Source organism: Macadamia integrifolia, chromosome 4 (assembly GCF_013358625.1).
Source record: "Macadamia integrifolia cultivar HAES 741 chromosome 4, SCU_Mint_v3, whole genome shotgun sequence".
Classification (NCBI taxonomy): Eukaryota; Viridiplantae; Streptophyta; class Magnoliopsida; order Proteales; family Proteaceae; genus Macadamia; species Macadamia integrifolia.
The window spans coordinates 21,103,600-21,115,279 of NC_056560.1; the positions used below are offsets into that span (position 1 = coordinate 21,103,600).

Consider the following 11,680-nt stretch of genomic DNA (forward strand, 5'->3'; position numbering starts at 1 on the left):
TCTCTCTCCCCCCTGCTCACCTTACCGCTGCAACCACCGCCTCTTCTCTTTGTTACAACGCACCCAAGCGACTGATGTTCTCTTCCCCAACTTCCTAGAAGAAGCGCGGACCTCAGTCTCAAGTCTCCAATTCCCTTCGAAAATAAAGAAAACACATGAAGTCAGAGTATAGACAACACCAGATAAGATCCGGACACTTCATTTTCTTGATTTATAGAAGAAATCTAATTGAATTCTTCTCTAAATTACATGCCATGTCTTCTATGCAACCAAGGTTTGAGAACTTGGTATTGGGAATGGGATCATTCAAGGCCAATACCGATCCAAATCGCCCTGGATTGGATAAAAATACCCTTGGTTTTACTTTTAAAACCGATTTTTTGACCATTTTACCCCTTGTCCGTATTGATCCACATATACAGTATCAGGCAAGGCCAATTCCGATACGATTCCTCACACCATGTCTGCAACTATGCTTACAAAAAAAAAAGTTTGCAACTATCAAATTGCATGATTTCCAATGAATTTTCATTTCTTTGCAATTTTTATGCCATGGAGAAGGTTGCCCATTCGTTCATCTATATGCTTTTACAAACCTAGTCTGACGCAGATCAAAGCTTGAAGAAGAAGACAAAAACAGGAGTCTGATAATATTGTTCTCGTGAAAGGTAACACCATTCTAGTCTTACATTATAGTCTCTACACTATTGTTGTTGCAAACCGTTCCACTGCCCTTCCCTCCCCTGCAAACCCGACTCCTACTCTGCCTTGCCCTGCAACCCCGTCTCCTCTGAAATTTCGCCTTCCCTTGCTGTCTGTATGATTAAAAATAGGGAGGCTCTTGCAGTCCCTGGAGCATAGTTTTTAAGGCGGTAAGACGACGGAGGCATTTGAGGGTCTTTCGGAGCGCCTTAGTGATAAGGCGGGCATAAAGCGTCGCCTTATCGACTAAAGCGTTCATGTGTAATTTTTTGTATAAAACCAATCTATTTTGCTTAATTCCTAGTTGAATCCTATTACTCATATGTTAAATAAATATTAAAGGTTCATATTCATACCAATGTAAGATATTTATCAAGAAAACAAATCAATAAAGTGAATAAACTAAGTTCATCTTCATCAATCATCAATCATCATAACATATTAACATATAATATAAATACATAATTATGAAACAAAATTATAAATATAAAGAAAAGAAGACAAAAAATACAAGTATTTACTATACTTACCTTTATGATGCCAAAATGAGTGCCTAAGCCCTAAGGTCATCCACTATATTTCTACTCCTGTCAAAGAAGAATGAAGCTCACCGCTGCCGGAGCAAAATGGTCGCCTGGATCACTGGTTCTTCCTTGTTCCTTAATTCCTTCTCAAAGCCCTTTCTTAAAACCCTTAACAAAATCCAAACCCTGTTTGTGAATCGGGTTTTTGTTTTGTTTGTTTTGGTTATTTTTGGTGGAGTAAAGTTGATTCCATACATCTCAAGTGTTAACAAAACCATACAAGTTGAAATTTTCTGATGCCGTGTTATATATAGAATCCATCAATCCACCGTCTGCCAAAGAACAAAACGACACCTTTCTAAGAATAGGCACTGGGCAGCAGCTTATTTTCAATGAAATTGGTAACTGGAGTCTGAATTTCGTAATCGATATAGGTCAGATTGGTTTACTGGTCGGATAGTTTATTGGGTTGGATAATATCCGAATATTTGACAAAATCCTGGATTTAGATATGATGTTATTTTTTGAAATTCCGTCGGATATCGGATCGGATTCAGATGTCATTCGGTAAGCGGATTCAAATTTGGATAGTAGTGAATCCGAGCTGAATCCGGTCCGTTGACATCCCTACTTCTCCCAAATACATATATCTTAAAAGTTCTTCCCTGTTTAATGGATGCCTTATTCTTCTTTGCAAGCAGTTTTTAGTTAATTGTTGTACTGCATAGTTGTCACAGTGCCTAGGAGAACCAAGGAGGTCGAGGGAGGGGGGATTTTAAGGCGACACCCGGAAGGCGCCAGTCCAAGCAAAGCCGCTTGGACACCTTGGCAATGCCTTGACAATTATGTTGGACTATGTTTGCATTACATATGTAAGCAGAGTTTCTCAAAACCATTAAGTGATTTAATTAGAAATATATGTTTTCCTCAGGCAAAAATGCCAAAGGTAGGACTGTTTCCAATTTAGACTTCCAGGACCAAGGAAAAGAGGGACTGCACTGGGTTATGGTTTTTTATTTTTATGGTATGGTCATTTCTTTTTTTTTTTTTTTTTTCACAATTGTGTTCTGGAATGGTTATAGTGTATTGTGTTTGAGTATGATGCTTCTGGTTTTTAATTTTCTTGAATGTTTCTCTCATTGAACTGCTTCTTTTGTTTGATTTTTCAGCTTGCTTAGGAAACCATCCAAGATTTCGTAGAAGAACTTTTATCTACTTTGAGGTAACTGGTCGTTGTATAATAACTTGTGAGAGCTGTACCATTTATTTGTCCAGAATCAAGTGGTGGATTAATTGTGGGGAAAAAAGATTGACCAGTTATGTTGCTTGTAACAAAATATGCACTGGTAGTTAGTTAAATTCATAAATTGCTTCAGTCAGCTGCTATCATTGTATAATTGGCTGTTGCCTTGTTCATAGTTGTCAAGGCGGCAAGGCGACCCGAGGTGGTGGAGGGGTGACTAAGCGCTTTGGTGACAAGGCACTCACCTAGGCATGCGACCAAGTCGCCGAAGTGTTATTTTTTATTTCCCCAACTTTCTAACATTATTTAGTATGCCACATATTCCTTGTATCATAAAAAATCAACATCAAGCCACATCAAGTCATAAAAAATCAACATTAAACGACGTCAAGTCATTCAAAATCAACTTTGAGTCACATTAAGTCATAAAAAATCAACATTTAAAGAAATATTCTTGTTCTCTAATAATTTTGACTGGTCAAATGATTTTATTTTATTTTTATATGAGATTTGTATTATGTAGAGCACAAAACCAATTATCCTAACAAGTCCAAGATTACTTAAATTTGAGTTTTAATGACAAAGTTATGTTCCAGTCAAATTTATTTTAAAGTGCGCGATTGCTGTTAAAATCATCTGAAATGAAAATAATTTTATGGACAACGAAACAAAATATTATTTTACCGGATTTTTTGTTTTTAAGCGACGTTTTACCATGATAAGATTTATGAAATTTTCAGAATTGATAAAAACCCCAGACTTTGAAAGTTGAAAATTCCCTTTATCAACCAAAAATCTAGTTTTTTTTTTTCCTTTTTTGGAATTTGGTTAATTTTTTTTTTTTTATAGGATTCAAATAGAGGGGTATTTGCTTATTCATGAATAATATTTTAAGTAAATGAAATAACAAATCATGTACTTAAATGATAAAGAAAAAAAGTAAGTGTTGCACCTTGCAGTAAAGTGACAGTTGCCCATACCCAACTAGGCCGCCTTGACAATTATAATCATAGTTGTCACGGTGCCAAGGCGAACCAAGGCGGTGGAGGGTTGTCTAAGCGCTTAGGCGAGAAGGCGCACGCCTTGAGGTGAACAAGGCGACCAATTGTTATTTTTTATTTTTCCTATTTTCTAATATTATTTAGTAAACTATATATACCTTGTATCATAAAAAATCAACATTAAGCAACATAAAGTCATTAAAAATCAACATTTAGCCATATTAAATTATAAAAAATTAACATTAAGTCATATTAAGTGATAAAAAATCAAAATTTAGCGAAATGCTATGGTTCTATAACAAGTTTGACTGGTCAAATGATATTATTTTTATATGAGACTTTTTGTATCAGTTATAATATAAAACCAGCTTTCCAACAAGTCTAAGATTACTTAAATCTAAGTTGTAATGTCAAAGTTATGCTCTGGTCAAACTTATTTTTAAGTGCGAGAATGCTGTTAAAATCGCCTGAATGAAAATAATTTTATGGATATCAAAACAAAAAATTATTTTACCGGACTTTTGGTTTTTAGCAATTTTTTAACATGATAGAATTTATAAAATTTTCATAATTGAGAAAAACTCCAGCATTTAAAAGTTGAAAATCGCCCCTATAACCAAAATCCAGTTTTTCTTCTTAGACTGGGGGGTTGACTTTTTATCCTTTTGGAATTTGATTTTTAAACTATTTTTATTGGATTCAAATAGGGGGTATTTGCTTATTTATGAATAATATCTTAAGTAAATGAAATAACAAATATTAAAAACATTAACTTGAATGATATTTAGCATCAATAAGTGCCGAAATAGAAGGCAACATGCAGTGTAGCAAGGCGGCTGTCGCCTAGGTCCCAGGCAAACCGCCTGGACGCCTAGGCGACGCCTTGACAACTATGGCCAAAGGGCACTAAGCAGAATATCCATCCCACATGCTTCATGAGTACACATCAACATGGATTTTGTACTAGGTTTGCCCCTCACACAGGATAGTATGATTCCATACTCGTGGTCGATCGATTCTTGAAGATGGCACATTTCATAACATGCCATAATGCATTCGATTCTAGTCGCATTGCCACTATCTTCTTCAAGGAAGGTGTGGGGCTACATGGATTGCTGGAGTCGATTGTATTTAATCAAGCTGTCAAGTTTGAGTTATGGAAAAACTCAATGGATGAAGACCAATACTAAACTTCAGTTTTATATGGCCTTCCATCAGATGGCCAAATGGAGGTTGTTAATTGAAGTTTGGCTACTTATTGTGTTGTCTTGTTCGTGGTTATGAAAAAACGTGGCTGTCCAATGTTGACATCGCGGAATTCGCTTATAGTAGTTTGGTGAATAGGACTATTGGTTGTGCTCCATTTGAAAGTGTTCTTGGAGTTCAACCTAAGCGACCTGCTGAGCATTCCCCTTCCACCTTGAGCTCATATTGGTGTTGAAGCAAATGAAATCATACGCCATATTACCGAGATCCATGCTGGCGTTCATAGACATATAGCCCTTAGCAAATTCTTACAAAGCTACAGATGATTGTTATCAATGTTTTGTGGAGTTTCGGACTGGAGAATAGATGATTGTTCACATGTCACATAAAGATTTCCTCTTGGCACTAATACAAAGCTCCACGCACGGAAAATGGGTCTTGCAAGGTCCTTGAAAAGCTTGGTCCTAATGCTTATGTGATAGAGTTTTCTACTGATTTGGCCATAGGGCCATAAGCACTATCTTCAACGTGACCGATCTTAGTATCTACTTGGTCATCACTTGGACGAGGGAGATACCAAACATACCTTATGGTTGCCGCAATTTGCTTCACTCGTTGAAAATGAGGTAGAGGATGTTTTGGATGACAATTATACTATCACTCAGAAGGGAGCTGATTACCTTCCCTTTCTTGTCAAATGGAAATGTCGTCCAAGATCTGACTACATGTGGATACATGCCGATGACTTCAAACGGCTCGACCTGGATTTGTATGTCTACATCCCTTTCTTGTTGGAAAGGCCTTCCAAGAATTGACTACATATGGATATATGCCGATGATTTCAAATGGTTCAAGTTCAACCATTCAACCTGGATTTGTACGACAAACTACGTGTCCCTCATGCATTCGTCAAGGATGAATGATTTCAAGCTGGGAAGAGTTAATGCAAAGAATAGGTACTTCAAGATTGAAGTACCAACATAAGAACCAGCTTCAAAATAGGCATGGGGTTCATTATGAACCAGCTTTGGTTCAACTGAACCAGATTCTGGTTCAGGCCATTGGGTGTTTGGTGATCGCTATAAACCAGTCATGGGGTTAGTAGATTAGGACACCTGTTCCAGCTTGTGTGGGAGGGTGTTTCTTTTTGTTCTTATTTGTAGTTTCGTTCATACTACCAGTCTATTTCAGCTTCTATATAGACAATGTAAGGCTTCATAAGCCTCCCACGATATTATGTTGAAAAAAGCTTGGCTCCATCCCTACCCACATAAGGGATTCCTCAAGGAATAAGGTCATTGTAGTCTCCTGGGGTCTTCCCTCCGCCTCCATCTTGCAGCCCCCTCTCCCTTGATTACCTTGTTTTTTTTTGCCCCTTGGGCTTGGTGTTTGTTCCCCTTCTCTCTCTTCTCTCCCACTTATTCTTTCCCTGCTTGGGATCCTTATATATTCTTTGTTTCTCCTTAGGTAATGAATTCTTTGTTCACCACACAAAAAAAAAGAGGCTTGGCTTTTGCTCCAATGTTCTATGAGATGTAGGGTTCTGTTGTGTTGCAACAATCTTTGGTGAGATGCTAAGGTAAGGTTGGTGGGATCCCAATCAAGTTCCAGGCGTGAAGCTTGGTCCATATCATTCTGCTTCTCTTCCATTCTTCTTCATCTTGTTCATCATAAAATCAGATCAGTGTTTGCTGGTTTCTATTTTGTTACTGAGCTTACCCAACTTGCTGGAATTTCAGTTTCTCCTTGTTTACATATGAGATTTCAATTCAAACTTCAGATATGGCAATTGGATAGTACTTTGAATTTGCCCACTTCAAAATTTGATCATTGTGATGTTTTCCTATATTCATACTTTAAGTTGGATTCTTATTCTACTTGTTTTTGAGATCAAATTCTGTTTATATTCCAGATTGTTAATAGCTTATGGATTCTGACATCTCATCAGTACTTCAATCTTTTGTTGGCTATCAGATTGGTTCCTTAAGTCTGATTTCATTATTGTGCTGAAACCCTAATGAAGAGAATCCTATTCTTATAAGTGACCTTCCAATTTCAGTTAAATTTCGAGTAGTTATTGTTGACCATAAAAGTGATCTTTGACCAACATCTCATTCCCATCTGAGTTGCTGTTTATTAGATATGGAGCAAAGGAAGCGACAAAACTATAGGGGTGGTAGGAGACCAGCTCGACTGCAGGCTGGTAGTAAATCAGGCTGATTGATTGAATCTGGTTTTTCCTTCTTCAATGTGGTTCTGGTTTTAACCAAGTTTCTGAACGTAATCCTTTAGGCTTCTAGAAACCCATGATATAGTTCTCTTCTTTAGAAAAATTAATGGTTTGGTAGGGGTCTCCATATTTTAGCCATGGTAGAAAACCATCTTGATGCCTGCTTTCCTTTAATGATTGTTGACTTTAATGAGGTTACTCATTTGCTAGATTTTTGGCCACTGTTGGGGGTTCCATTGGAATTGGATGTTAATTCACACACAAGGATTTTTGGCCTCTGTTGTGTTCCATTGGAATTGAATGTTTAATACACATAGAAGCAGCATATGTCCATCTGAATGAAAGCTTCACTAGAATGTTCTTGTGTTTTCTTTAGTACATGCTGATTCTTCTGTTCTCTGGCTGATTTATGATTTGTGAGAGTATGGCATGAATCAGTTCTTTTCCGGTGTCCATTTTTTCCCTTAAGCCATGTTAATGTATTCTTCGCAGGTTTTAGACATGATCAACAACCCACATTATCTGTATCGGATGACCATTCTACATGCAATTTCTCTACTTGCACCAGTACTGGGTGCAGAAATCATTTGTTCGAAGTTGCTACCGGTTGTCATTTATGCATCAAAAGACAGGTTAATCCATAATTATTCAATCTTGGCCGATACTTGGTGAAATTGTTAATGCTAGTATTTTTGTTAATCTTCTTGATGCTGGACTAATATCTGATATTTAACAGGGTACCCAACATCAAATTTAATATTGCAAAGGTGTTGCAGTCCCTCATTCCTATCGTTGACCATTCTGTAAGTACTTGAATGCAGTTTTTACTTGTCGAACTCTGTTGAATGCTGAGCTGCTAAAATTTCTGTGTTTTTTCTGGGATTTCTTCCTTTAATGTTAGGTGGTAGAGCAGACAATTCGTCCCTGTTTGGTGGAGCTCAGTGAGGACCCAGATGTAGATGTAAGATTTTTTGCCAGCCAAGCTCTTCAGGCGAGTGAGCAAGTTATGATGTCTAGCTAGACATGCTTGTTCATGAGTTTTCTCTGACCTGGAAGTTCCAGTTGTATCCACAATTGTCATGGAGAGAGACCGTGTTGGGAATAGTCACAGCTGCTTTCCTTTTTTTTTTCTTCTCTTTATGCTTTTTTGAGTGCTTCGGTGTTATTGTATCCATATGACTAACATGTACTAGCCTTTTAGTTAACTTTGTTTCAAGCTAGTGCCAAGTCAGATTTTATCATTGCTTTGATTGATCTGTGCCTAACATCACCATTTTGGAAGATAAGGTAGAACGAAGTTGAGCTATCTGAGCATGTCACAGTCTGAGATTGTCCTGGAGTCTGGTTAATTAATTTTTTTTGTTAGAATGGTCAGTGAAATTAGATGCTTTGATATGTTATAGGAAGAAATAATTTGTTTGGCTTTATAAACAATGCCAAATGCAATAGTTTTAGGCTACGTTTGGTAGTAATCCGAAAAAATGTCTGGCATTTTTTTGTTTTATGGGAACAAGAAATCGGAGTCTTTCGTTTGGTGTCTGGTTCCTTTTTTTTGTCTTTTGAAACGAATCAGGTAAAAAAAAAGTCAGAAATTAGAAATGTTAGAGCATGCTTCAACATTTGAGTTTTGTTTCAAAATGAAATTTTGGCACAAGAATGGAAAATTCTGATTTTGACACGAAACGTCAGTGTTGAAACAGAATGACTATCAAACACAGCCTAAGGGATTTTCATTATGGCAAGAGAGACATGAATACCTGATATCTGTTGGACTTGTATCTTTGAATTCTTTCAGCCTTTTTTAACTTGCGCTCTAGTACCTCAGCGAACTCAATGTCAATCTGACGATACAGTTTAAAAAGTTCTCGCGCTAAAGAAAAAATGGACGACGAGAGAAAATTTGACTTTCATTGCAAGTATGAATCCTTCAATCTTAAATATTATCCATGCATACAAAAATGGGCGGAGTTCCCCAAGGCCATGGTCCGTTCATTGTTTGGCCTTAGGGGGTCTTGATGCCGTGTCCCTTCGATCCATGTGGTGAACTTCACATCTTGATGAAGGAAAACTCTCTCTTATAAAAATCAAATTAATTTGTGATTTTTTTTTCTCAGTTTGGAAACTAAATATTATTAACTGGTATATATAAGAGCATGCACATTAGTTAAACACAGTTATATGATATAGCCATCCTCGTTAGATAGTGAGCCAAATAAATATTTTTTTTATTTGAAAAGAAAAAGTTAAGATTAAAATAAATCAGTAAGAATATTGTCATCAGGATTACAGATAGACATAACAGTTAATTGTAGCTTCATGAACTAATTTCTTGTACATGCTTCAGTAGAATTTCTTGTCATCAAGTAGTCAGCCGTGAATAAGCTACATTTTCCCTTTACCAAAGCAAAAAAGAAGAAGAAGAAGAAGAAGAAGAAGAAGAAGAAGAAGAAGAATGAGATATATTTTTCTTTAAATTAAAAACAAGTTGCCCAACCACTAATTTTAAGACAAGGGTTTGAGACAATGTCACAAGCCATGATAATAAAATTTGAGTTTGTTAGTGTAATCGGAAAAGGTTCTAGTATGAGGGGGGTTACCTATTGAATTGTTTCCTAATGTTTAGGATGAATAGAGTTAATCCGCCAGAGTGTAGATGAAAGGATTTTATGAGGATTTGATTTTTCTTTTTTGAAAATTATGTGATTCCTATGAGATCATATACGATAGCATATAATAATGATGATAGAGAAAAATTCATTCAGATTATTCTCAGGGATAGAGTTGGAACTAAAAATGTACATAATTAAATTTTGAAAGGATGAAGCAGTCAGAGAAGCAGTATCTAGACCCAAAGGCTTGGCAACCCAAATATGCTTGGAGAACTCACAGGAGAGGAGGATGTGCCAAATAGATTCAGGTTGATCGTGACAGAAATCACAAGTGAGATTGACATCCATCCATTTTCCCAATAAATCCTTTGTGGGAATGCCTCCGTGAGAATGTTTTCAAAAGAAGATTTTAAAACTCGGGTGGATTTGAAGTTTCCAGAAATAACGCCACTAATGTGAGTATGGAGACAAGCAAGTATACCTGTTAGAGAATCCAATTGGGTTAGTATTTAGTAAACCAGCCTAAAGTAAAAAATTTATCAGCCAGTTTAGTGGTTAGGACTCAGGACTCCTGCTTTTGAAACGTGGCACCACCAGTTATCAGAATGAGAGCTTAAGAGAATTTTTAGTTACAAGAGCATATCATTAACCTTACTGAAAGAAAAGGGGAGTGGGGAGTGGGGAGTGGGGAGTGGAGAGTGGAGCTATAAATTAGCAAGGGAAAACTGATTATTAGGAAACTAGGGATCATTAAAAAAATCAGTGTTACAACCATTACCTATTTTACATCTCAACATCTTAAAGAGTGGGGAGAATACTTACAAGATGCAGAACCCTTTTTTCTTTCATGGTTGAAGGGTGGAAAATGGATCTATCTTGAGAAGTATTTAGATGCAATAACCTTAACCCATAGAGAATCTTCCTCAAAAATTACTCTTCACCCTAGTTTCAAAAGGAGAGCTTTGTTATGGATTTCAGAATTCCTTAAGCCCAAACCACCAGCAGATTTAGGGGAGCAAATTTTGTGCCAACCTATTAAATGCAAATTTTTATCATTCTGACAATTCCCATTCCAGAATCTTAGGTAAATAGAATCCAGTCTTTTGCAAGTAAGTTTGGGAAATAAAAAATAAGACATGACATAAGAAAGGATAGAGGAAAGTGCTGATTGTAAAGGCAACTTCTACCTGCAAAAGAGAGGAGGTTGGGTTTCCAAGGTGATAGGTTTTTTACCCACCCTAAACACAGTATGCAGGAATCTGTTACATATAGCCCTGGCCAGAAAGAGATTGATTCCTAGATAAGTTGAATTTTTGTTCATAAGTCCAATCAGATTGCACATACTGGATTTGCAAGAGGTAAAAACATTAGAGCTAAAGGCTATACCACTTTTAACAAGATTAATTGTTAGTCGAGAAAGATGAGATTTTTTTCTTTCAAGATACATTTGATAGTAGAGATATCATCAGTGGTGGCTCTGCAGAAAATAAACATATCATCAACAAAGAACAAATGAGAAATTCGGGTGTAGTTCATGCCACCTTGATTCCCTTGAAGAGATTAAGATCTCTATAGATACACAAAAGAGGGGAAAATCCTTCCATGGCTACAATAATGATGAAGGGGCTGAGAAGACACCCTTGTCTAATGCCTCGAGAGGGTTCAAAAAAATTATAAGCAAAAACCTCTTTGTTTAATAGAGAAAGAAGAGGAGTTGATGATATAACTAATCATATCCCCCCACCTATCTCCAAAACCAAAGAAATCAAATATTCCTATCAAGAAACCCCATTCCACCTTATTGTAAGCTTTAGCCATATCAAGTTTAATGGAAACAAAATAAGTCTTACCTTTAGTCCTTAAGGTGATGGAAGATCTCATGGGCAATGATAATGTTATCAGAAATCTACCTTCCAGGCACAAAGACAGATTGGCAAGGTGAAATAAATCGCTTCAGTAAAGATTTGAGTTTTCGGGCTAAAATTTTGGTGATGGTTTTATAGGAAACACTACGGAGAGTAATGGGTCTAAAATCTTCCACAAAGGCAGAGTTCTCATTTTTGGGAATGAGGCAGACTAGAGTACGATTAGTGTCAACAAGGAGAGAAATGTCTCTAAAAAAGTTGGTAATAAAGTTGAAGACATCCCATTTGAAAATATCCTAG

General features: G+C 36.7%; 1 protein-coding gene across 1 annotated transcript; it reads left to right on the forward strand.

Moving 5' to 3' along the window:
* Nucleotides 1–7,362: 7,362 nt before the first annotated feature.
* Nucleotides 7,363–8,212, forward strand: LOC122075844 (protein phosphatase PP2A regulatory subunit A-like). The gene is made up of 3 exons (XM_042641015.1): nucleotides 7,363–7,538; nucleotides 7,643–7,709; nucleotides 7,808–8,212. Exons 1-3 carry the CDS (start codon nucleotides 7,378–7,380, stop codon nucleotides 7,925–7,927), a joined length of 348 nt encoding a protein of 115 aa, XP_042496949.1. The 5' UTR covers nucleotides 7,363–7,377; the 3' UTR covers nucleotides 7,928–8,212.
* The last annotated feature ends 3,468 nt before the right edge of the window (nucleotides 8,213–11,680 follow it).

Coding starts and splice junctions, on each gene's coding strand:
- LOC122075844 (XM_042641015.1), top strand. CDS start 7,378: ATGTTAATGTATTCTTCGCAGGTTTTAGACATGATCAACAACCCACAT. Junction 7,539..7,642: donor ATTTATGCATCAAAAGACAG/GTTAATCCATAA, acceptor GATATTTAACAG/GGTACCCAACATCAAATTTA. Junction 7,710..7,807: donor TTCCTATCGTTGACCATTCT/GTAAGTACTTGA, acceptor CTTTAATGTTAG/GTGGTAGAGCAGACAATTCG.